The sequence below is a fragment of the Leptosomus discolor genome, chromosome 14 (assembly GCF_034619465.1).
Source record: "Leptosomus discolor isolate bLepDis1 chromosome 14, bLepDis1.hap2, whole genome shotgun sequence".
NCBI lineage: Eukaryota > Metazoa > Chordata > Aves > Leptosomiformes > Leptosomidae > Leptosomus > Leptosomus discolor.
The window spans coordinates 9,094,716-9,121,827 of NC_141404.1; the positions used below are offsets into that span (position 1 = coordinate 9,094,716).

General features: G+C 40.6%; 2 protein-coding genes across 3 annotated transcripts in view; one reads left to right on the forward strand and one right to left on the reverse strand.

Annotated features, from left to right (window-relative positions):
- On the reverse strand, nucleotides 1–27,111 carry TMEM204 (transmembrane protein 204). Its single transcript, XM_086473250.1, has 3 exons — nucleotides 26,832–27,111; nucleotides 12,767–12,922; nucleotides 1–245 (listed from the first exon to the last, which is right to left on the reverse strand). Exons 1-3 carry the CDS (start codon nucleotides 27,109–27,111, stop codon nucleotides 1–3), a joined length of 681 nt encoding a protein of 226 aa, XP_086329376.1.
- The window catches only part of IFT140 (intraflagellar transport 140), an 80,174-nt gene that overhangs the window by 32,872 nt on the left and 20,190 nt on the right, over nucleotides 1–27,112 (forward strand). The window lies entirely within an intron of this gene.

Genomic DNA, 27,112 nt, shown 5'->3' on the forward strand with positions numbered 1-27,112 from the left:
TTAGCATGGTGACTCAACGTAGTCATTTTCCAGGCCACGGCGAAACCGAGCGGTCAGGGTACGGCTAATGACAATGACCCGGGGTGCCATGCAGTCCTCCCGCCGATGAAGGATGTTCCATATGAGAATGGCAGCTGCCAGCGTGGCCAAAAGACAAGCTCCAATGTTCAGATAGCAAGACCAAGAGAGGTTGGTGTATGGTCCGATGCGATAGAAAGTCACCAATCCGATAACCAGAACAAAACCTGCAAGGAGAATGTGAGAATTATTGTGAATGAATTACTCTTGAATTTCTGTAGTGGCAAGATGCCATAGGCGAACATTCATGAGTCTGTGAGCCTTTCCATCCTTATTAGTGTCCTGTATGTGTTCTTGAAGGCATATTTGGGCATGATGATATATGCAAAGACTGGGTGCCCAAAATGGAATCTCAATGTTAGGTTTAAATCTGTTCACTCTGATTTAAATTTCTTACTACCACTTAGCTGCATTTCACATTGTGGCTTTTTGCCCATCCTTTTGTGTCACTTAGACAGATGTCCTCTTTCTTATTCCTGTTGGCAACACAGAAAACTGGTGTATTAATGATAATAATAATAATGAAAATATTTTATTCAGAATATGGTACACTTATTCTGAAATTTTAAAATGTTCATGTAAGGCAGGCCAATATTGTAAACTGCAAAGATGATGAACAGCTAAATATGTTACAGAAATAATAAAAAGATGTACAGAAGCTTAAACAAAAGGGAAGGTGAAATAAATGGGACTTTATTGTCCTACTTTTCTACGCTGGAAAAAAGCATTATGAGGCAGGAGTAATCTCATGCCTCTAGAAGCTATTGAAGGCAAGATTTCCATTCCCTTCCTAACCTTAAGCACAGTAGTAAGTTCCCTAAAAGGTAGGTAATATTATAGTAGTAACAGTGCAGGTGTCTAGCATTTCCATCCAGATGTCACAATGTGATTTGCAAAAAAACTGGGGAAAAAGTATTTTCCACCTTCTTTTTGTAGACATCACTGATAAATAGTAATGTTACTTCAGAGATGAGGTGGGCTGACTTTTCTAGTCTTGCAGGGGGTCCATACTGGAATAAGGGACAGAATCCATATCCCTTGACTCCTACTTTTTCATGTTACTAAGACTGCCCTTTCTCTGAAGAATGCATCCATAAGCACACAGTTACCTTTCTGCCCTATGTTTATCATATTAGTTTCTCTTCCTGTCCCTGCTCGCAAGTAGAACTACTTTTAGGCTTTTTTAAGGAAAGTAATTTATACACATGATTAGATTGAAACGAACGTACGAAGAGGCAAATATGCCTCGCTAACCAAAATAAGGTGTTCTTTGTTCTCCTACACGCTTCCTTAACCACCACTGTAACACAAGGAATATCATTGACAAAAGGACCCCTTCATGGAGGAGGACTAGAATAAACAAAGGCCCATAAACTGCCAGAGGATTTCTAGTTACCATCTTCCAAAGTTCATGGGCAAGGACAAGTCATGGGCAAGTAAGTCCCAGTGGCTGCACGCTGTCTTCTCAGCCACACTGCTTGCAAACACTGTTCTCACAGATTCATGGCAACGCTCTAAAAAAGGTGTGACACCTGTCTCTGGTCCTTGATTTTCCCTGAAAGAGCACATCCTGAGTATGTGTTGTATCAGGTTTCTTTCTAAAGTGACTCCTAGTAATGCAGTAAGATGGAAAAGACACAAATTATATACAGATTTAAAAAAAAATAGAGGAGGGAAATGAAATACAAATAGGAGGAAAAAAAAAATCAATCACTACTTAAGTAGGTGTGGCACTTTTACTATTCTGAGAGTCAGTAATGTGAAGGCTGAATCCCCCTCCTAATAAAACAAGCAATGAACAAATCTTAATTCAGGAGACAACTGGCATCCTCAGCTCTCTTGTGTCTACCTAGAATGTGTTTTGTAACTCAGTTTCTTGCTACACCTTCTTCTGAAGTGGCACTGTCCCACAGGTGGCATGTATCAGAGAGGGTTAGAAGTGAGACATCTCTTCCTAAGGATATATGAGGAGGAAATGGGTTCTTACAGGAGTAGCAGCTCTTTCACCACTCTGCAGTAGCCTTTGCTTGGAAAAAGTCTAACACGCTCTGGATGGGTTTCAGGCTGTTGGCTCAGTTGTAAGGACAGCAGTTAATAACTCCTTGATTTTGTCAGTGAATCTAGTAGTTATTTAATGGTTCAGCTTAGTTATAAACGAACAAGTTTCATCTGGGATAAGTGTGGCCACATGGAGCACATTGACTTAATTGAGTTAGAGAAATCACTGATCTGTACAATAAGTGTTTGCTACTGCTCCCAAATTGAGTCTGCAGGCTTACTTAGGAGGCCTTTTTCACATTAGCCAAGTTGGAGATGGAATCCCAATACATAGGTGGTCATTGAGCATTATTTCAAAGTATACAGGTTTGAAAGTTGCTTCTCACCTCTGGCTCAAAAAGTACTGAGTTATGGCTGAGGTAGAAAAATTGTGAAGTTGTACTTTAGACAAATTAAGCTTGACTCTTCACTTTTTTCACTAATCACTGTTGGATGACACACCTTATGTCAGATTATGCATGCTTTTAAAATCCTGGTCTCCTGAAGCCAGGCAGATGTTATCTACATCCTTGGATGGACTGTTGAAGGCAAATCATCTGTCTTTGAGGGAATTAATTTTTCTGTGTATTCATATGCATAGCTCATCACCACGTGAAAGTGGGAGCGTTCTCTCCTTGTACATTCAAAATCCTCAGTGAAGTTTGCACATGTTTTTTTCAGTGTTCACTGAAATACTAGAATACTACTTTTGTCCCGAAAGCCACAGTTAATTCTACTCTTCCTTTACTGAAAGAGTGGTCAAACACTGGAACGGGCTGCCCAGGGAAGTGGTGGAGTCACTGTCCCTGGAGGTGTTCAAAAAATGTGTAGATGTGACACTTCGGGACGTGGCTTAGTGGGCATGGTGGTGTTAGGCGAACGGTTGGACTTGATGATCTCAGAGGTCTATTCTAACCTAATGATTCTGTGATGTTTCCTTGAATTGCTTTGGAATGCCCATGATTTTGCTGTTCGGTGTTATCTGGATCTTGTGTGACTTTAATCTATTTCTTTATTGTTAGCAGTAATAGCATACGAGAAGATTGCAGCAGAGCTGGGAAACAAAATAGTTTTCCCTCATTCCTGGTGTCATTCTCAGAGTTCAGTTTGTCCTGAGGCACATGGTAGAGAAGACAGGGGGAGATCAAATCCTGTACTGTGGAATACATAATTTTTTTTAAACTCTTGTCTCACATGGCTTGGTTCTCCATCTGTGGAATCCAGATGATAAAACTTCTTTTCTCCTGTGTTTTCTTGTGTTTCAGGGCGTTGGGAGCAGTGCTAGTTGTAATGTGCTTATAGAGAATGTGTATCTCTCCATCTATGTTTGAGGTCTTTAGGTTTTATAATACAGACAAACACTGATAGTTCTTTGCTCTTCTACAGGTTCCAATCCACTTTTCAAAGGATGATAGATACCGGTTTTGTCATAAAGGCAGGAAATCGAGAGAAAGAGAAATTGCTTGCACCTCCTGCAGGCAAGTTGTGGACCTGTTTCTTTTCATTCTGGTTTAAAATTTGCAGGAAGGAGGATATTGAGGTACAGATCAAGAGATCCATCTTACTGATGAGTACAGTACATGGCGAAACTTTGTGTAGCTGGTTTTCCTGTTCAGTTTTTCTTTCAGAACTCTTTTCCAGTTCACATACACTTTCACAGGGAATCCAAAAGCATAAGTAAATTTAAAAAAATCTGTGAAGCAAATCATAAGACCTTAAGCAGGAAGAACTTTGAACCTAAGCTGTTTGTACCAGTGACCACTTACAGGTACCTCTAGGGGTCAGTTATAAATATTGACAACAGCCCACTTTACACTATCTTGCATTATTTGTTTGAGGCTCTCTTGGTAGAGGGAGCTAGCTTCAGGAACACCAGTTACACAGAACAACCATGATGCTATAGTGTGTCTTGCAGCTTCATTTCTAGTTATTGAATTGTGACTCGTGCTTCCCACTGCACATTTACAGTATTTACTCCACCATTATCTCCACTTTAGAGAAGTAATGGATGATTAGCACTAGTTTTCTTACTGAAAGTCAGGTCTGCTTGTGCAAACCCGCTGGGAAGAATCTTTAGGGTTCCTGGTGTATGTGATTGCTTGGGCATCAGTTTTACCCCGTTCTTTGCTCATTTCAAGGCAAGCAGCAGTGGTCTATACACATTCCTTTATGGCACAGTGGAAGTAAATAAGCGCTGTAGGAATATTTTCAATATTTAATCTTTTTTCCAAATACCCAGATTTTAATTAAATTACTTAGCTTTTTTTTTTTCTTACTTATGTATCACTTATGGCCAGTTACTGTCCTAAATAGCTACACATCCCCATGCTAGACCAGCCACCTTCATGAGCTCCCTTCCATCCAGTGGAGCAGTTATCCACAAGGAAAAAAGCACTAAGGCTTCCTTACAGGTCCCAAAATAAAACTATGCTAGCAGGACTATTTCCCTTCACAAGCCCTTTGCCTGAACCCTGATCAGAGGAGAAGCCAGTCATGCAAGAGGCTTTCTCTCCTTTTGCAATTCTGTGCCAGTGTCTGAGCTGGGGGGGAACTGGAAAATAATGGGTTTGAGAGTTCCCCAACTTGACAGATAGCAGGAGTGAGTCACTGGAGCCCTTAAGTGAAAAATGTAGGATCTGTTTAGAATATTTTGCTGCAGGCTAGACAGGAACTGACATTTAAGAGGAGAGAAAAACATGACAGAGGTGGGAGAGTTGGAAGCATGTTACGGTAGAGAGTTTCCATAATTAGTTTTACAGTTCTGCCAGTGTAAGTGAGCTCTGGAATAAAAATGTCGCTGTGAACATTATTTTCCAGCATTCTTATTTCGTATTAGTATGACTTGATATTTGATTTATAAATGTAGGAACTCAAGAGCAAAGGATGAAGAAATCATACTGATCCATAAAGGCTGAGTTTGCGTAGGATGATATTTAAATTTTGATGAATGCTGCTTTGGTAAAGATGTTGTGTGAAAACCCTCGAACTTTGCTTGGAGAGATTTTGTCTGTAGTAACTTAATTAAAATGAGACTTCTTGAAGCAAAGTGTTCCAATATGCTACTTATATTTTCCTTACCCTCAGAGTGATCTTCTTGTACACCAGCCAAGAATTGGATGGAGCATTTAGCAGCAAGTCTGTTCTCTAAATGACTGGGCAAACACATTCAATTCACTTATTTGTGCCAGTCTGGCCCTTCTTCAGCAGTTCCTCTTTCATAGGGAAAGTAGATTTAAAAAAAAAATTTTTTTTTATCCCTCTGTTACAAGGATGTATCTGAGGAGTGGGGTCTTCCTAGTTTGGATGAACCCTTATGAATAGTTACATGTGTACCATTTGGTTGCAAACCCTGGTTTACTGGTGCAATAATACTCAGTTTCTGCAAGGAAAGAGAATGAAACTGAAGTTCGACTCATTTTTTCTTTTTACTAATGTAGCTAAAGCAGAGTATTTTCATTATACTGGTATCTCCTGTTTTGCTTACTGCCTTCACTGTGCATGTTATTAGCATTAGGAAATACTTGACGACATTTCAATTTGTTGCCTTTGAATATTGTTAAATATTCAATTAGTGTTTTGTTTTTGTGAGAATTTAGTGTAGGAAAAATGGTGCTGGAATCCTACTGATGGTTGTGTAATATGGGTATAACAGTTGTTAATTAAATATACCAATGTAGACTTTGGCTCTGAATTTGGAACAGTTAGAAGTACACCTCTAAAAATTAACCTTGTATTAAGAAAAGCTTCTGTCTCCATGACTAAAACTGACTGTGGTGACTTTTCACTTTTTAGAGACATATTTGTAACATTGAGCAACATTTAATTTAGTTTCAGTATTCCAATAAAATACCTGGAGGGAGACAGCTGGCTGCCCTGACTATTTCCCATGGGTAACTCTACTAACAATAACCAGAAAATTACTCTGCTTGCCATCAGGCTTCTTGGTCTCTTAATTTACAATACGGTTTGAGGAGGTCTGCAGATGGGAAATATTCTTTAAATTTAGTTGTGTAAATATGAATCTTTTTCATCTGGTTTAGTTTCATCTCTGTAAATGTTCATTCTCTACGTCCATCAATTTGAGATCATTTTATTGTGTGTTGTCTAAAGTCTGCACAGAGGCCACATCTTTACTAAAAATCCTGATGAGATTACTTAAAGTACGTTATTTTCCCATAGAGCTGCTGTTTATCTCTAGTTGTTTCCCATCTGTAGCAAAACAAGCCTGGATGGGGGGGCTTTTCCGTTGGGGAAGGAAACAGATAACAAATTCACTAGGAAGACTTTTGGTTGGGACAGTATTGACTGTGTGAGCGGGGACGGGTTGGGAGAATGTTACTTTTTGAACTACATTTCAGATCTCTGTACTGAATTTCCTGTTTGACTGTAGCTGGCTGCAAGCCAATAACAGATTTTTAGCATTTTAAACGAACTCTCATAGTCACTTTTACTTCTATCATAGGTCTTTTTTTTCCCAAACACCCTTGATTCACATTCCTCCTTTTAATTAGTACATTGATAGTGCAGTTGAAGAAATCTACATTATGTTTTTTCTGGGTTGATAGAAAATCTATGTTGGGATTTATAATCCTCCTCTTTACAGCTTGTCCTATAGGATGGCTTTTGCTGCCAGGAAAATGGAGAAGAAGGAAAATAGAACACCCAGACTGTTGCTGAGAATTCACAACCCACGCTTGTGCAGCAGAACTGCAAACAGGGAGGGGAAATTTTTCAGCCCTTTTCTCTATGTACCCTGTGAACATTTACAGGGAATGATTTAGCTGCAGTGAGTCACAAGCCTGAATTAGCTGCTTGTAGGAGCTCAACTGTATCTGTCAAAGTGAGATAGATTCCCAAAGTGCGATTGCTATAGGACTTGTGTAAATGATCCGTCAATTAACATTTTTCCTGTGTCAGCTGGCACAAAAGAGAGCTGTTACACCGCAAGGCAAATGTGGAGCTTATGTGATAGTTGTGTGCTCTTCCTTGTAATGCCAGGCTGAAAGCTGTAGAAGTGTGCTTTGGTTTATAACACCACAGACTTCAGTGACCTTTGAATTTTCAGTTGTACATTGAGTGCAATAAAAATTTCCTTCCAATGATTTTCTTAGAACATAATATCTCTTAGAATTAAACAAGTTATGAGTAGCAATGCTTCTCAGAGCCAATGAGACCCTCTCGTCCTTCACTTTTCACCACTGAAGTACAATGGCTTTCCACTTGTGGTGATCTTTGAGTTTGTCAGTCCCTCTTTTTCTTTAACCTGATAAAGTTGGGAGAGTTAGTTGGTGTAAGGCAGTGAATTCTAGCTTATGTTGGTTGGAAATCTTCAAAGGGAGATGCAGAGCACTGTCTAACCAGTTCAGGTCTACTGACAGTGAACTTGCTTTTCTTGGTTTCCTTTTGGGGGTTTCCTTAGAAATTATGCCAGTCCTTGAACTGCATTCCCTATGAATTAAATGTAATTCCTGTCGGGCAGCTGTTTAAATAAGGATAAATGTGTAGACTTTCACACTGAAAGTCAACTGCAGACATTGCTTGGCACCTTGGATTCACAGGCAGCTGGAGTCAATGAAAGCTCTGCTTTTGATCACAGTAAACTCCGTATCAGACACAGGTAAGAGCTCTAGTCAGCCTGAGGAAAAACAGCTTGTGCAGAGAGCAGCAGTCATTGACAAATGTTCCTCCTAGAAGTTTCAGCGGTCATCTTCTGCTTCCATTTTTCAAGTGCTCTGTCCATCTCTTGATGCATCAAAGGGTAAGAGCTGCATAACTGTGGATCTAGCTAGGCAACTCAGTTCGAAACTTTTTTCAGTAGTCATCTCCGTGTATATATAATATGGTTCATAAGCAATAAAGTGAATATTTCAGTTGAAGTACTTTTCATTTCACACGCTCCTTCTGCGTTACTGCGATATTTCTGATGCTGTGTCATAAAACATGTTCCTTATACTTGCATATGTGAATGATATTTATCTGGTAATACCTTTGTTACCATATTTCTAATCAGAATATATGCCCTTGACATTGAGATGCTACAAGAGATTGCCTGCTGCTCATATCAGGGTTTAGGCAGGAAGGATATACGCAGACCTTCTCCCTGCTGCAGTATACCAGTTGAAGAGTTCAATACACTTCTTGTGAGCTAAAGTGGGATAGGCTTCCATATTTTACGATCTTTGCAAATGCAGTTTGTTTTGCAGACATGTGAAAATCAGATCACGTTATTGTGAGGTTTGCAGTCCACATAAAGAACAAGAAAGTTTGGCACTGAGGTGAAATAAAAATGAGAAATAATGAAACCATCTAGCACAAATCAAGCAGTCAGGTTCTCTTTTTGTTATGATTTTTAGGTTATTTACAGTGTCTCATTTATTTGCTTCCTTTTCAGGAAGTATTAGGTTTACAGCTCCATAGATTTCATCTTAGAACAGATCTGGCTTGAGGGTGTCGTGAGGGAAGAAGGTGGAAGGAAGTAATACAGAAATCAGAATCACATTACTATCATGCATATCGTCAGCTACATTCTCCAGTGGCTACTTTGCTGGTCTGGTCTGCATTAAGATTTTCTGGATATCAACCAATCTAAAACTGTAGTGCCCAGAAGGAAGAGAGGAGGTTAATAGTCTAACAATTGTTTGGTTTGGGTTTAACAGCACAGAAATGAGAATATGCATAAACTCAGATTTCCTGTGATACATTAGGGGTCTGGAGAGAAATACATCATCAGGAGAAAATCGCAGTAGGAAAACCTGGAATGCAATGCTTGAAATTTAAGAGAGTGCCGAGACTGGCTTTTTCAGGATGTTATGTATTAAAATAATTTCATGCTGAAAACAGATTGGCAAGAATATTAATAATTATGATTCAGGTTTATTCCAGTCTTGGATTTTCATAAATTAGGATGAGATCTAATGTAAGGGATATTTTATCTCAGATTTTCCCCATTATGTTTCTAACATTTCACTCTAAAGTCTGTGATAATCACCATTGTACAAATTTGGAGACCTGGCTAGAATCCCTTAAGGTCTGATCCAGTCTGGCAGGTTATTGGTTGTAGTAGTTCAATATTCTCTGAAGTGCTCTTTATTCCTTGTCCTGCTAGTATGGATTTCCCTTTCCAGCTACTCTTCTGTCTGCTCTGTTGTTCAGCCTGTGTTCAGCACATGGAGTTTGTAACAGTTCCTTGGAAAAAAACAGAAAACCCAAAACCCTCTAGAGGGAAATTTCTGTGTGACACAAAATTCCACATACACCACTGGTTCCATTTTCACTGCATGCCTTTTCCAAAGCAAACAGGTCGCTTTCCTGCTCACTGGGAGGTGTGAGGTTGTGAAGCTTTGGAGCTGTGCGAATCCCGTTGCTGTCCCAGGAGCAATGCTGTTTCCTCTCTTCTTTCCTTCCTCTTTGCTTCCTGGGGCTTTATTTTCTGTCAGAGGTCCATCCTTTTTGAATGACTGTCAAATGCTTGTGCAGGTGGCAGAAGTGAAAAAGCCATGGAGCCTGGAGTTACCACAAGCTCTAGCAGGATCAGAGATGGTTGATTTGAACTTGTGATAGGGTTTGGAAGATAACACTTAGTACGCTTAGTTTTCTAAAATAAAAAGGACTTTTGTTCAGACCTTGGGAAACTGTAATGAAACCCACACATGTTTCAGTGGGTAAACTCTGGCTAAAAATAAGAAAATTGTAAGTTGACTTTGTGATTCTGAACCATGTAGTCAAGCCTGCTTTCATAATACTAGATTTCATTCTACCGGTGACCATTGTGGTTCTCTTCAGCACTTGTTGGCATATTCCAGGATGAAAGTTAGAGATCAAACTGAAGTTGGAATTACAGAGGACATGAATCAAGATAATTCTTTCTGAAATTAATGACAGGATAAGCAATTGCAGAACAATTCTCTAGATCATTTGGATTTTGAAAAGAAAAAAATAGGAGGTGGGCTCTTCTGTTTTCAGTAACATTTGAAAGTGTAATAAACAGAATTACCTAGCCGCTACTCAAGAAATATTTAGTAAGATCTTAGTATGTACATTCTTAAATAATGTCTGCTCTTCTCACACAAATAATCTGTCTGGCCTAAATTATATTTGGTTTAACCCTGAAAATGAAGCAGGGGAGCTTCACAGTGATTTCTCTTGGGCTGTTTTGCACGGACGAAGTGCTGTTAAATACAAGCTTTGTATCCACTGTTCTGGTGTCTTTGCCTAATATTGCGACTTTACTTTGAAAGTAGATGAGAGGTTACCATCTTGTAGTGGAGGCTCAGAAGCTGAGTGTTACCTGTGGCTTATAGGATAAGGGGCAGCTGCTTTCTTCGTCTTCAATAAAGAAATCGTGGTCTCTAGATGCAGCAGTGATCTTTCATCAGAACAACAGAAATGTTGGACTTGCTCACGGTTTGCAGATGTGTGTTTTCCTGATGCCTAAAACATTTCAGCCATAATGTATGAAATGCTGTTGCCTGGGCCCAATCCCGGGAGTGTGATGGACGGGGCTGGTTTTTGTGGCCAGTTTGAGTGCCTCAGCATTATACAGCACACGTTAGGTTCTGTGAAAGAGGAAACAGCCTCTGTACTCTGAACCACCTGTCCTGTGAGTGCAGACCCTTGATCACCCAGGTAGTCAGCAGCTGATGTACAATTGTCCTAGAAAGCTAGGGAGGTCTCCAAGAAGTCTATTTTATATTGGGATAATGGCAGATATGATGACTCCTTCCCTCTTTTTTCAAAAGTATACATTCCAGAAGACTTCAGCTGGTTGTTCTGGATATCAGAAAGGAATTTGTTTAAACATAAAACTTTCATTAAGATAATGAGGCGTAAAATGACTATCATGTTATGAAAACCATGTGCTGACGGTGAAGGAGAGCATGATGTAACTGCAAAGGAGGATGGGGAAGGGGGGCAGGGATAGCCAGCAATGTCATTGCATTATTCCTGCAGATGGAAGACCTTTGATTCATATAGAGCAATGTCTGTCTGTGTACTGTCATGAGCTGCCAGATTGATCTCTTCACACCTTTTGAACACAGGCAGGCAAATGAACTCCTTGATTCAACAGCTTCTTCAGCCATTCTCATTAGTGTTTTGTTAATCATCCTGACTCTGGCTTTCCTCCCCTTTCCCCTCCCAGCACTGGGGATTTCAAGGTTCAGCTTGCATAACAGGTAATAGCAGGCATTTCCTTCTCCTGTGTCGGGATATCCTGGCGCCCTTCAGTCTCTCTCTGACTGTGTTTAAAACAGACTCCAGCACAGGAAAAAAAAAAAAGCGCCCAGTCTAAAATTAGCAGCCTTGATAGAAGAAAGGCACAGGGCTGTCTACTGTGCTGTTTGTCAATGAAACAACACATCTAAGCAGGGCCAGAAAGCATTTTCTCTCTGGGAAAAATAGACATGTTGAGTGTTGGGGAGGATGGGAGGGAGTGAGAGTGAAGCAGGCGTCACCCTGATGATCAGGAAGAACTATCCAGAAGGTATAAAGACTGGTGTACAAATATATATAAAGACTGTGCTGTACATGAAGAGGCTGAGGGAGGTCTTATTATGGCAAGGCTATATATCTGTCTCTTGGTAGCAAAGACTGATGCTTGAGGGTCTCGCTGCACCTGGGAACTGGACCAGATGCTCTGAGAGTTACAGAACCTCTACAGGCTCCTCCTTGTGTTTGGATTTCACATTCTTCATCCTTAATGGGCGTTTATTGCTGTGAGGACCGTATTTTAATGCTTAGGCTAGATTCTGATCTTGCAGCAGTGTAAACCTGAGGCCTCAGCAGGTTTATACCGTTCTAAATATTATGAGTTTTTAAAGTTGAAATTAAAATTGAAAAGAAAATGGTGTTATTTTATTATAACTGTTGTTTACATTAATAATAATGATATATTTTCAATCCAATCTTGTAAGAAGCCTGAATGTTATACTCCATTAATCAGTTTCATGCATGCGTTTTTTATAGGATTGGACTCTTGGTGTAATGAATAGAGTGACTTATTTTATGTAATCAAGAAAGGCGTTGTTGCAAAATGTTTACAGTTGCCACTGCTGTCAATATGGAATTGTAATAAAACTATTTCCTCCTTTCCTCATTCATTTCTGTACACAGTCTGTGTCCATGAGAATTCCTGTGGGAATTTTATTTTAGCAGTCAATCTTACAAATTGACTTCAGCTTTCTTTGCTAGATTGCAGATGTCTCTGTCTATCAAAATCCAGCTGATGGTCATTGAGTAAAATTCAGTTAGCTAAAAGCAAATAATCATATTTCAGCAAGACTTCAAAAACTTGCTTGGCCAATCTCCTCTGCTTTCAAACACTTCGTTTGGCGTATTTTGCCCTGCTAAATTGTGGGATTACATTGCATCCAGTTTATTTCTTTCATGTTTGCCTTCCTGGTTTTATAGGAAATAGTGAAGGCTTGTTTTTTCGGTTGGCAGAAGACTAATTCTGATATATCCAAGACAAAAGCTTCTATTCACGTACTGCAGAATCTCATGGGGAGAGATTTTAAGAGACAATGATACTTTTAGATTTAGGCCTTTTTGCTATTGTTTGTCACTTGAAAGATTTATAAAGTAAGAAACTCTTTTCTACCTGGATTTAACAGAGACTAAGTGTTTTTCCATCAGTAGAAAGGAATGGACTTACTGGCAAGTTGGAACACAGCAGCTATGGCCTCCTCCCACCACTGGGTATCCTGAGAAATGATAGGTAGCTCCATCAGGCCCAGGACGAAGATGAGCTGGCCAGCAGTCAGAGCAACAGTGGCGATGAGGTTACAAGCACGCATCATGTCAAACTGCACTAGGGAAACATAAAGAGGGAAGCATAAAGTTAAAATGATATAAAATTGTGAAAAAGAAAATCCTGGCTGAGCAGGTATGTAAAATTTTTTGGTCCATAGAAAATGATTGTCAGACACTCTTCCTACTCCCAGCAGTCCCTTGCTCTAACTGCATTCCCTCTGGTCTGATTAAGAAAATATTTTCTTTAGGATGCGTATTAGATCTTTCCTTTCCTTACACAGCATTCCGTAAGTATTGCTTCAGTGCGAAACAATCTTGTATGAGACAAGCAGCTAATTTCCAAGGGTGGCCCACTGGAGGCGCTTGACTTTTACCCTATGAAGATTCTATCTATAATTAATAGCCAGAATTGTTTGGGGCAGGAATGGTGTTTATTTTGCATTTGTGTGACACTGACTGAAATGGAACTTTAGTTCATAAATAGATTTTCAAGGCCCTAAAATAATAATCTTCCCAAAGACAAATCTGTAACACTGAGTTCCTTTTTCACCTAGTCCTTCTGTATTGCCCTAGAAACATCCTGTGGATGTTAATGCTAACATCTTATTGGTATAAGGGAGCTTTGTATAGAGGATTCTTAACTTTTCCTTCTTTTAGCGCTTGTTATCTTTTCAGTGCATCCAAAAAAATTCCTTGTATTTCTATCTGCATAACAAGGGAAAGAGTTAAAATGAAGATGTCAATGCTTGGCAGTTCTGAATGAGGCATTATGGCATAAGTCATATGTGTAAGTAAAAAGTTACATTTTTTAAAAAAAAAGTATCAGTTCATATATATATATATATATATATATATATATATATTAGTGGATGTTGTTGTGGCAGTCTACTATTGACCACCCAGCCAGGATGACAACACCAATGAATTATTCTGCAAGGAATTAAGGGATATATCTAGATCAACTGCCCTTGTCCTTATGGGTGATTTTTAACTTCCCAGATATCAACTGGAAATATGATACAGCAGACACAAACAGATCCAGGAAATTTCTGAAGCATGTTGATGATAACTTCTTGGTGCAGATACTGAGGGAGCCGACTAGGAAAGGTGCCTTCCTAGGTGTGTAGTTTGTAAACAGAGAGGGACTCATGGGCAAAGTGGTGATTGGTGGCTGTCTTGGTCACAGTGACCATGAAGTAGTTGAGTTTGAAATTGTTGATGATAGGAGAAAAACTGCCAGCAAAACTACAACACTGGATATGGGGAGAGCGAACTTCAGGCTGCTGAAGGAGCTAGTTAGTAAGGTCCCCTCAGGATCTGCTTTTGTGAAGGTCTTGAGGTCCATGAATGCTGATCACTTTTAAAAAGCCATCTCCTAAGAGTGCAGAAGCCATGCAAGTGGGGAAGAAGGCCGGCTTGGCTGAGCAGGGATCTTCTTCTAGAATTTAGGTAGAAAAGGAAAGTGTACAGACATTGGAAGCAAGGCCAGGTAATGCAGGAGGACTTCAGGGATGCTGGTCACCACTGTAGGGAGAAACTTCATGTGGCCAAAGCTCACTTAGAGTTCAAGCCAGCCAGCACTGTGAAGGACAACAAAAGGGCTTTTTAAATATGTTAACAGAAAAAAAGAGGATCAGAGATAACAGTGACAAGGTCCGTCACCTCACAAACAGGGACATAGACAAAGTGGAGACATTTAATGCCTTCTTCACTTCTGTCTTTAACACGAACAGTGGGCCCTGGGACCCCTGGAGCTCTGTACTGGAAGACCATGACTTGTATATAAATCTATGAGGTCCGATGGGATTCATCCCAGGGTACTGAAAGAGCTGGCTGATGTCACTGCAGGACCTCTATCCATTATCTCTGAATGGTGTTGGGAGTCTGGAGAGGTCCCAGTTGACTGGAAGCTGGCAAATGTTGTCCCAGTTTTCAGGAAGAGTAAGAAGGAAGACCCTGGTAATTACAGGCCTGTCATTCTCACTTCAGTGCCTGGTAAAATTGCAGAGAAGGTTATTCTGGGAGTTACTGAAAAACACTTGAGAGACAATGTAGTCATTGGTCATAGCCAGCACGGGTTCACGAGGGGCAAGTCCTGCTTAACCAGCTCAATTTCCTTTTATGACAGGGTCACCCATTGAGTTGACCAAGGGAAGCCAGGAGGTGTGGTGGTTTTGGATTTTAGCAAAGCTTTTGATACTGCCTCTCACAGTGTCCTCCTGGACATACTGTCCAGCACACAGCTAGACAAGTCCATAATATGTTGGGTGAGCAGTTGGCTGATGAGTTGAGCTCAAAGAGTTAATGAGGTTACATCAGGTTGGTGACCAGTCACCAGTGGGGGTTCCCCAGGGCTCAGTTTTAGGGCCAGTGCTTTTTAATGTTTTTATAAATGATTTGGATGCAGGAATAGAATGTGCATTAAGTAAGTTTGTCGACGATACTAAACCAGGAGGAGCTGTGGCCTCCCTCGAGGGCAGAGAGGCCTCACAGAGACATCTGGATAGGTTAGAGAGCTGGGCAATTGCCAAGCATATGGAATTCAAGAAGAGCAAGTGCCGGGTTCTCCACCTGGGACAGGGTAATCCTGGTTTTACGTACAAATTGGGGGATGAGGGGCTGGAGAGGAGCCCATGGAAAGAGATCTGGGGTTTTGGGTTGATGGCAAATTGAGTAGGAGTCAGCAATGTGGCCTGGCAGCCAAAAGAGCCAGCCGCGTCCTGGAGTGCATCAAGCACAGCATAACTAGCTCGTTGAGGGAGGTGATTGTCCCACTCTGCACTGCGCTGGTGCGGCCCCACCTCAAGCACTGTGCGCCGTTTTGGGTGCCTCAATACAAGTAGGACATCAAACCATGAGAGTGTGCCCAGGGGAGGGTGACCAAGATGGTGAAAGGCCTCGAGGGCAAGACTTAGGAGGAGCAGCTGAGGTCATTTGGCTTGTTCAGCTTGGAGAAGAGGAGGCTGAGGGGTGACCTCGTGACAGTTTACACCTTCCTCAAGGGGGGCAGTGGAAGGGGAGATGCTGATCTCCTCTCTGGTGACCAGTGACAGGACACAAGGAAAGGGAATGAAGCTGCATCAGGGGAAGCGGAGATTGGGCATTAGGAAAAGGTTCTTCACTGAGAGGGTGGTCAGTCACTGGAACAGGCTTCCCAGGGAAGTGATCACGGCATCAGGCCTGTCAGAGTTCAAGGGGCATCTGAAGGATACTCTTTTGTTGTATGGTTTGGTTTTAGGTTGTCCTGTGAGGAGCAGGGAGTTGGACTCGATGATCCTTATGGATCCCTTCCAACTCAAGATATTCTATGATTCTATATTAAAACTGAAGAACAAATGCAGAAATTATTACAGACAGAGATATCTGGAGGCTTGGCTAGAAACCTGATTAAAATGTGTCTCCCAGCTGGCTACTGAATGAAATATATTCATTGCAAAGTTGTGTACTTTTAGTCAGGCTTTTTTCCTACTCTTCCTGTTAACCTGATGAATGTCCTGTTTTCATCCTTTTCCTTCCTCTCTAGCGAAAGGTGGGATTTGTAAATATCATTGTGCCAGTTCAACGTCTCTTGCTAATATGTTGTTGCTATTCTGAAACAGAAGCAGCTCAGTGTTTAAACTGGCATATATTAGAAAAAGAAAGACTCTGGACATGAATATTCACCAGATTTTCAAAAGTGACTTAACTGGTTATATGTTTAGTGGGTGCACTGACCACCTGATCTTCCAAGGAGACTGCTAGGAAGTGCAGAAAACAAAACTTGATATAAACAAGCAAGAGGAAACTCCATCATGGTAATCATCGAGTCTGGTCTACTTTTGTGAGTCATAAAAATAAGTTTATTCTTTATTTTCCCGATCGGTCACCTTAGCTTCCGATGTTCTAAGTAACAACTCATGATTTAATTAAAATTTAATAAGATCTGAAAATTGGATCTGAAAGAGTTAGTTAAGAACTATAGTCCATTAAACTTTTTTGCAGAGATGGGAGTTTGGAGAATCCACAAAAGACTCAATATGAGTTATATCAGGAAACTCATTTTATTGTGCAGATGCACTTTCTTATATAGCATAATTTTCCAAAGTCATCATGACTTGCAATTTTTCATAAACTCCAATTGTGCTATACATACATCAGTCATCTGCTTCTACCTATCACTTTACTATTAATACTAATGTGTTCTGCCTCACACGGATGTTAGCTTCTAATTCTTCTATTCTGACCCTCAAGGTCGAAGCGTCTTTGAGGCCTACTATGTTAGCTTAGACAAACTGTTCAACAGAGTTTTCCTTGTGCAGGCCCTCTAGCATTCCATGCCTGTTTTCAGTGAGCTACGCTCCCACACTTTTTCACGTTGAATAAAATGTTAAGGAGATAACATACTAAATATTTTTGGTTTTTGCTAGTGAGTTCATCTCTGACCGGGAAGGAAAATTATTTCACTCAAAAAAATAGCTTGCTCAAAGATTTTATGTTTAACTTCCAAAGTTGTCTTTCTAGTATTGGGAGCGTTTAGATCTCGTGCCATGTTGAGTGCTTACAGGGCATGAAGCTTGTTGGCTGATAACAGAATCACATTCAGGTAGCTGAGCTTTGTAAAATACCGGTAAAACTCTGAGCATTTGGAGTGTTCTGTTTTTCCTGTTAAATGGACTTCTATAATACTTTGAGGACCAATGCCTGCTGAAGAGATAATAATGACTTTCAAAGGAGGAATGTACTAAGTAAAGAGCAGGCTTGCTGCCATTACATTATTAAAGTACTTTAATTTGTCAACAGAGCTATCTGTAGTGCCAAATTAAAAAAGATAGTTGGTTTACACCCATAAGGAATTCTGTTGCCTTGTCTGTATATAGTATGCATGAGCTCTTAAAAGAAAAAAAGCCTCTGTTATTGTATACTACCCCTTGACACAGAAACAAACATCAGATTTTTGCCTTCACTGTTATTCATGACTTTTTTAACACTTAACTGTATTATAAATTATTTTGGCTTTGCCATAGATGATATTATATCTAGCATACTAAAAATAGCAAGTTTATGACTGTGACTCAATTGAATTCCAACAGAATTTGTACTAATTTATTCCTTAAATAACGGGTCTATGATTGCTGTGGTCTCTTGCAGTTGGAGAGTGCAGGAGCATTGGATATGTAACACTGATCATCTTTACTGTTGTTTGTAAGAACTGCAGACTTAGGGATGCTTATTCGTTTAATACAGTACCCTGTTCAGAGAGATGCAGAAATGCAACTGATGTTGTGCGTAGCTGCTTCTTTTAACCCAAAAGAAGGTTGCACACAGTCCAGGTTGTACCCGCAACAGGACGAGGATAGGTAGAGTAAGGAGGAAGCAGCTGGAATGATTTAATTAAATGTGAAGACAGTTGTTTTTATGGAATAAGGTATTACAAGAATTGAGTACCTTTCCATATTTCATATTAGGATAATGTTTTATTCTAGCAGGGTTAATGTATGATCTGTCATCTTTTGTTCTAGAATTGTAATGATTCCTCTTCCTCAGAGGGGAAAAAGTCAAACTTAATAATGTGTAACTCTTACGAACTCCATTCTTCTTGCAGTAGAGCTTGTTATTTGTATTCAGCTTGAAAGTGCCACTCCACACTGCTTTCTTACTCATAGCCATTGTAACTTTGCGTGTTGTCAGCTCAGCACGTGGTAATTCGATTTTGTATGTACGCTGAGCTTCTGCAACATAAAACCTGCCACCCCAAAAGGTTGTGGAAAGCAGCTCTGGCCTCCTTTTGTTGAGGACTGCCAATGGACAACGCTGATCAAGAAAGGGAATGGAGTGTGCAATTTCAAAGCCTTTCTTCAAAGCCTGTACCCAGAGAGGCTGAAAACGTAAATACTGTTGAGGAAGGCCAGGCCACTAAGCTCTTTTCCTGCTTGAATGACTGCTCAATCCAGGAATAAATATTTCTCATCTCTCATAAAATTGGCTGCAGTATAGTTTTTGTAAGAGCTGTGAAATTTAGTGTTTACCTTTGTGCTCTTTTACTCTGCCTGTTGCTATTTTAAATTATATGTAAACCAGAAATTCCTTAGTAGCTAGCTTCAGTCCATTCTGATTATAATGCCTGCACAATTACTGGTGGCATTTGTGTTAACCATTAGCTTCTAGAATCTGTTGTCTAAGACTGTCATGACACAGGTATTTTGCATTTTGGAGGTCCTGCCTTTTTTGGTGTGAAGTCCTTAATGTCACCTGAAGTTTAACTGGGAAAGGAGTTTCCTATAGCTAGAGGTGGATGCTTCCAGCAGAACAGAACTGGAGGCTGCAGAAGGTGTTTATTCCTTTGTGTGTGTCTGATATAGGTGAGGGAGGGAGAGCAATCCAGAGGACATCGCTTTTTACATGACTTTCCTTCACCTCTCTTAAGATGCAACTTGGCTGTTGAGAACTGGAAAGGGGCAGGCAATAAATGGCTCCAAAACTCTGCTCTAAGCGGCCACCGTTCATCAATACAAAATGCTAGTTTCTGACTTTTTCCTTCTGGAAACTCATCGTGATCCGAGTTTACTCTGAGTAGTGAATTCATGGAAAGGGTATCCAGCTGGGTCTCTTGTACAGATGGGGGTTCTGGCTAATGAATTCCGCTTTGTTTAAAACACAGTGCTCAAGGGTCAAAACCCAAACTCCAGGGATGAGACCAATTCTAATTCCTTTTTGTTTTGCTCACTTCCTAGACCAGATGTATCCATCTGGAGCTGAAATGTTGATTTGATTTTGTTATTTGCAAGCAGCAATTTTGTTTTGTTATGTTCCATGACAGCCCCAGGAGTATTTGTGCTTTGCAGAAGTTGGTTAGTCATATTGGAGAGTAATTTGCAGTGTTTTGGGATAATGAGGAAGGATGATCTCACTGAAAAATCAGATTGTGCTAATTGCTTAAAATGTGAGGTTTTCTTCCTCTTTTCTGCCTGCATATAGGGAAAAAACAGTTGTAAGTGGAAAATCAAGCTTTTTACTGATTAAAGCACAGCATCTGTATGAAGGAAACTAAATGGGCCAAGGTATTTTAGTAGTTGTCTAAAACTTACCCTGAGAAATGCCACTTTTGGGGAGCAAAAATTTTAGTGCAAACTTAAGTCCAGGTTCTGTAACTTAGGAAGTTACCAGCCCTGGAAAGAGTCTAGTGACTGCATATTTGCTTGCTGTATAGGAACAGCGCAGACCCTGAACATCTCGCTGTGGTTTCACCATTTCCTGCCTGTCATATAAGCCGCAGGAGCTGACTGTGAGCATGCTGTTAGTGAATCCCCATGGTGGGACACAAAATACGTTGCATCAAAAAAAATGCCATTTAAACTTTGTAATTAGATGGGCAGGAATTTGTTATGCTTAGCTGAAGGACAGTCCCACCTTAGGCTGCTGCTAAGTCTATTATGTCTGTCAGTTTATCCATACTTTAAATCTCCTGAGGAATTTTGCTTCCTTGTTTCTACTGAGTATTTTGGTGTTAAACAACTACTTTAGTTGTTTTAACTTCAGTTTTCTTTTAAACAAAAGTTACCCTTTTAGGTATCAATTTAAAAAATTATTCCAACCAACTAGAGTTCTGAGTGTAATACCTTTTCATCATTGACTTGCATTTTAAACATTAGTCAGTAGTTAAACTTTTTTCACTGTCAATATAAAAAGGCAGATTTTATAGGAGTTCAGTGGTTGCTATGTTTGTGATGAAAGGAATTTAAAAAAAAAAGTATTGTATTGGTGCTCTTTTTATGTTTTACAAAGACATTGGAGATTCAGCACTTACTGTTAGAATACTTGAGAGATAATAAGGAACAATAAATAAAATCATTGCATCATGCTGTGCCTCCCAAACTTCAGTTACTTTTGGAGTGAAGACATAGCTACATCAACTATTTTCAACAAAAACAAGTGCTTATGATTAAATGGTGGGGACCTTTAAAACTCAGCATTGAGACTGCTTCTGTACAGTGATCAATATTAACAGACAAGGCTGTTACATAGTTCCTGTTGAGATGTTAGTTGTCTATGTGTTATGGTTTGCCTGTTTAGAAACATCAGTAGGGTATTCTATGTTGGTGGCTGTAATAAATGTATTTAATCTGAAGTACTCAAAAGCTCCATGGCCATTCACGCTTGAATTGAATTCAAAGTCTTGATAGTGAGAGTAATCAAGCATTGATTTCTCTGATCATATTTCTGTGCTATGCATCTAAAGGTACTGTATTGAAACATATATTAGGTTCATTTTCCTATCCTGAATCCCCAAGAGTTTTGAACTTCTCCAAAAGCGTAGTAAAATCCACATTCAAATGAGCATTCACTCTAATTTGAAGAGCCAGAGCTCTTGGAATTCACCTCCATTGACCTCTCCCGTTAAATTAGTAATTTCACTTATTTAAGTATGGATCATATTGCAGGTGTTAGGAGGAGGAATCGTATGCCCCAGGCTGCCAGCTACCTGCACTGCCTCACTTTCTGTGCCTGAGCAGTTTACCAGGCAACCAAGTACATAATAAGGGTTTGGGCTTTTTTTAATCTGATGGTAGTTCCTGTCTTCTCCACATGCAGTCGGCCTCCTTTCTTGAGCTGTATATATTGAAAAAGTAACATATGTCTACAACATGCTCAGCAGCTTGACTCAGCCTGGCTTCTGTCCAGCCAAATTTCAGAGAAATTTGTGGACATTGGAAATTTGTATAAATACAGGGGACATGGGCACTCGGGTAAACTGTTGCCTCTGCAGGCAAACATCAGCTTCTTACTCCCACATGGAGCAGCATCCTGCCTTAGCCACCATATTTCATAGTGTACATGGACATTTGCCCCCTCCCTGGCAGTATTCAAGGCCAGGCTGGATGGGGCTTGGAGCAACCTGGTCTAGTGGAAGGTGTCCCTGCTCATAGCAGGGGGTTTTGAACCAGATGATCTTTAAGGTCCCTTCAACCCAAACCAGTCTGTGATTCTGTGATTGCATAAATCATACATGCAGCTTGGACAGGTGTTTATATTTGGTCCCTATGGTAGTCACGTAGTCACTCATGATATCGTGCCTCTCCCTGACCCCGGTTTTACTTCCTTGTAAGAACTACAATTGACGAGAGCTATCTCGCTCTGGGCATCTGTAGTGGAGACACATGTCCCACTGTTGGGATTTACGTTATGTCTCCTCGAGCCCTGAAGAACCGAGCGAGGTTTTTGTATCTTTTTAAACCCTGCCCTATTCCTGTGTCTCTACATTTGTTTACAATGTTCTTTAGACAAAAAGGGACAGACTGTGACCTCAGCTAACGAATAAATCAGCTCCATCTGTCCACCCAGTGATAGCCTCGTAGCACAGTAGGGCTTAAGGGCATATTTGTACCACACAGTGTGGTTAAAAATATCTAACCTGAGTCCAAGTAACCTGGTGTGTTCACACAGTGCAACGCAGTATTACTGGCCTGGTGCTGGGCCACGACGTAGGTAACAGTGGCTTTGGGTAGGTCTGGTTTGCTCTGAGAGGGCATTGTCAGTGGTGTAGCTCCGTGCTTTCACTACTTCAGGTAGCTTGTGTGTCCCTGCATGATGCAGCATCACTCATGAGCTGTGTCTGCTCACGCGTTAAGGGGGCACAAAGCTGAGTGCTGAGTACTGCAAACACACTGTCCTACCCAAGATCTTATTAAGGGTTTGCTTCTGCTGCATGTGGTCTTTTTTTTGAAGGGTTAAGAGGTGCAGACAAGAGCATAATCTTCCAAAAATTTGTAACAGCTTTGAAACTGCATCTTTATAACCTTTGGCAAATTTCTTTGCCCTCACTCTGATGATAGGAGAGTTAGGCTCCTTGGCTAGGATTCCTTAAGGTGTTTTGAAGGGGGGGTGTGCCATCTGAGCTCTTGGTGAAGCCTCAAAGTTTGTATCATCTAGTGGTTTGTCCATCTTAGAAAAACTTTGGTGTCCTCATAACTGGGCTCTGATTCTCAGCATAAGCAAAGATTTCAGATCTGATAGTTTGTTGCCTCTAAAAGGGAGCTGTCTCACTCATTGTCATGCTTGCACCACTCAGCTTGTGCTCAGAGCAGTACTTGTTGGACTCCTGATACCACCGCTTAATCCAACAGGAAAATAACCATGCAAAAACCTATCCACCCCCTCACCAAACCTTCCATTCCAAACCTGGGTATTTTCTTGCTGTCAGTCATTTGAACTGTCTCACAGAAGCTTTTTAGCATCACAGATGGTTTAAAGAAGGGTGAAGGACTGCACAGCAAGAAGGAGGGAAAGAAAGAAGTGGATAAAGACCAATGGAAGGGCCTGAGATCTCCTCCTGCCAGGAGCAGTGAGGTTTGAGCTTGAAGAACAGAGTTGAGGTGCTTTCCCCTACAACCAGTCATCCATGTTTCTTGTGTCATACCTTGCTGAAGGAGTTCACATTGAGACTCTTAATTTCCCTATATTTTTAATATCATTTAGTCCTGTCCCTGGGTTTCTCCTGCCCCCCCCCCCCCCCCCCCCCGCCTCCCATTTCTAGTCTTTTTTTTCATGGTGTCTCTTTGCTGCAGCATCTGCAATCTCCCCTTGTCTTTTATGTCACTTGGTATTTAGCCCAGCAGTCCTTTACTGACACTTTAATATCCTTGATGCAGTATTTACATCATGGGATTTGAATGCGAAACACCTTAGTTTTCCTCTTGCTCCAGTCATTTCTGTTGTGATGAAATAATTCACACAGCTGTCTTGTTAGTGGGACCTGGCTCAGAAAGGGGTTTGCTATGGAATTTAACTTGGCGTTTTGAGGCTTTTGGCAGACATGCTCTGTCACATAGAATCACAGAATCATTAGGTTGGAATAGACCTCTAAGATAATCAAGTCCAACTGTTGACCCAACACCACCATGCCCACTAAGCCATGTCTACAAGTGCCACATCTACATGTTTTTTGAATACCTCCAGGGCTGGTGACTCCACCACTTCCCTGGGCAGCCTGTTCCAGGGCTTGATGACCCTTTCGGTGAAGGCATTTTCCCTAATGTCCAATCTAAACCTCCCCTGGCATAACTTGAGGCTGTTTCCTCTTGTCCCATCGCTGGTTACTTGGGAGCAGAGACCAACCCCCACCTCACTACAGCCTGCTTTCAAGCAGTTGTAGAGAGTGATAAGGTCTGCCCTTAGCCTCCTCTTCTCCAGGCTGAACAAGCCCAGAAGAACATTGACTTCTTCTATCCATTCCCTGTGCAATCTTTTGACAGATCATTTACTATGACTTTAACCCAAAATATGCAAAGCTTCAATTATTATTTGTTTCAATTTGCTGTAGTTTAGTTTAAGCACATGCAAGTTCTTAACAGAATGATATACTTCCATAATTTTTCTTGCGAATCATTCTGCTTGAGCTGTGTACGTGATGAGGGGAAGAAAAAAACACCCCAGCTTTATTGTGTCCCCTGAAAAGCAGCTTTGCCAATGACTTCAATGGAAGAAAGAGCAGGCAGTGAAAGTCAGTTCTAAGAGTGTGCTTCTCCCTGCCACTGAGTGAGCCTGCTTACAGTAGTGCCTTTAGTGGGTTGATATGGAAAAGCAAATTCTCAAAGGTTTTACAGTTTTTCTGTTGAACTGTAAGAAAAATAAATTGCCCCCCAGATGTGTGTGTGTATAAATACATAACTTTTAATAGAAGTGAGATTATGGCCTTTTTTGCGTTACTATTGGAAGAACATGTTTTCTATTTATTGTTCTACAAATAGCATCTAAAATACTACTTGTTAACTCTTACCATTGAGGAAGGAATTTCTTTGTTCAGAAAGTTATTTTTTATATGTATGTATATACATACACACACGCGTGTTTGTGATTTATCTATAATGGACAGATGAGGATTACCACATATACTGCTAAAATAATGTGTGATTTCTTATTAGAAAAATTCTTTAAAATGACAAAAACTTGGATGTGGAATCAGGCTCATGTTGACTATGGGGACAGTCCATGGAAACATATTTCTCTTAAAAATATGTGCAACAGGTTTTTTCCTACTTACTTTGTCATGGCACAGCTGCAGGGTGAGCTTTTCTTTTAAATGCTTCATAAAGATTCAGAAATGGCCTTTTGCGTACTATTTGCTTCCAGATTAAATAGTGAATGGATGCTTTATTCCTACACAGATTGAGACATTTGGCTTCAAGATCCTCTTTTAAATTAGAATTTTTAAGAACGTTTGTTAGAGACTTCTTTGGGGGACTTGATCATGCTATAATTATTACTTTGAAATGTTAACATTTTCTATCACATTTTGCTTCTATTTGATGTAAGAAATTGCTGCACATACAATTCTGCTAGGAAATGGATATGTCTGTGCCAGTCTGTACAGCATTGCCCATCTCCTGACCTGTGCGCAGCAAGAAATGCAAGTTTCTGTGTTTCAAAGGCTGCATGAGCTGAACTCAATATACAGGAGCTCATTCTAGCTGTTGAATATAGAATGTGTACCTTTAAAATTCATGAACGTTGTGCATGTTTTTCAAGTTAGAACATGGCTTATAAATACTAATTGGGGCAGTGATTCCAGCGATGAAGTTGCAGAGAGACATCAATGAACTTTTTCAATGGTCTAATCCTTTTCATAATTATTTGTCATTACGGAAGTTCTTTCACTTAAACCTAACTTTCAACTATTTTTTAGGTCTTTCTAACAATTTAGAAGTTTTCTTTTTGTGATTTATGCAGGTTTAATATTGGCAAAGGTGTAAAAAATGTTACTGCACAATTTTGTGGGAAAACTTCATAAAGAATGGGTCCACATTAAAGCATTTTCTAAAAAGAAATTCCTCTTGTATTTCTTTGGTTTTGTCTCCGGAGGGATATAAGAGACTTTGAGGAGCAGAGCATTTTGCTCTTTCTCTACATTTCAAACCATGAAAGAAAAAACACCAACTATCTGAAATCACTTGCGTTACTAATGCAACCGTCCTTCAGAGGCACCCGAGCTGTTTATGAGCACTGTTAAAATCTCTAGAAAATCCTCCTGTCTGTCGAGCCATGAACTTTATAGCCATTTCTTCTGTTAAATTCAGTTCCTTGAAGGATGCGCTGATTTGGCTGAACGGACAGCCCTGAGGTGCCGCTGCCCGCAGCCTCCAGTGATTGCTGGCGTGCCGGGACGCCTGCCTAGTAGGCAGCTGCTGGAAGCAGAGGCTTTCAGTGGAGCAAAGCTCTGGGCACTGCGGTTGGTTGCGGTCATGGCTGTGGTGTCCCAGATGACCGCAGGTATTCCAAGCCCAGTTCTGCTCTAATTTCTTAATAAGAGCAGGGTCGTGGTGTTAACATTAGGAATGTGATACGTACGGTGGCCTTTTTATTATTCAGCTTTATAATCCTCAACATTGGCTTACAGGTTTCAGCCTAATGAGCAGTTGCGTATGTGAAGGCTTATCTCAATTTTACGTGTTTTTACTAAATTATTTTTGTCTTTTTCACTCCTGGCACTTCCAACAAAAGTAAATAGAAGGGAGAGATAACTTAGCATGGCTTCTGAATACTTTTGTTGTTGGTTGGTTGGGGTTTTTTAATTTTATGGTATTCAGAGCAACTGTGGTTGGGGTTTAATATATTGAGCAGGAAGGGACATGCTTATAGCTGGGACCCAGGAGGGAAAAGTGAACAGCAGATGTCTCAACGCTTTCGACTTACACTTCACAGATTATTTTTTCAAAAAGTACAGTGTTCCCTACTCTGTATAAATCAGACAGCACAAAGTAGGTTAGATTACAGCTCTTGGGGTGGGAGGAGGAGGAATTTAGTTCATCACTGGTGGACATAATTATTCTTATTTTCCCAAATTAATTTGTTAGGGGATGAATGTTAAGAGATGTTTAGAATCAGATGGTTAACAATGATTTCAGGATGCTCTACTAGGCTATAAATCTCCCGGGGACCACGTACACTGTATCAATCATGACCTCGTGTAAGCAAAGACAAGAGATTGAACTTACATTTGACAGTACTGCGTGACTCCTGGAACCCAGCTGACTCTGAACCCCAGCTCAGGGCTTCACACTCGCGCTCCTCCCCTTGCCCATGCCTGGCACTTGTGCTTGCACCTCCTCTGCTCCTCTCCGCCAGCCAGCACAGCTTCCAGAGCCCCACGCTGCGCTTACGCCCGTCTTCCAGGGTCTGGTACACCCAGTTGGGACTAAAGGCAGCTGCGTTGTTAAGAATAAGTGAGACCAGGGCTACCAACACAGCTGTGGCTACCAGTTTCTGGACAGTCATA

What these genes read in the sequence shown, in the direction of transcription:
- TMEM204 (XM_086473250.1), bottom strand. Translation starts at nt 27,111, where the DNA reads ATGACTGTCCAGAAACTGGTAGCCACAGCTGTGTTGGTAGCCCTGGTC. An exon ending in GTCACGCAGTACTGTCAAAT is followed by an intron (nt 12,923 to 26,831) that starts GTAAGTTCAATC and finishes ATGTTTCCCTAG; the next exon opens with TGCAGTTTGACATGATGCGT. An exon ending in TGCTGTGTTCCAACTTGCCA is followed by an intron (nt 246 to 12,766) that starts GTAAGTCCATTC and finishes TTCTCCTTGCAG; the next exon opens with GTTTTGTTCTGGTTATCGGA.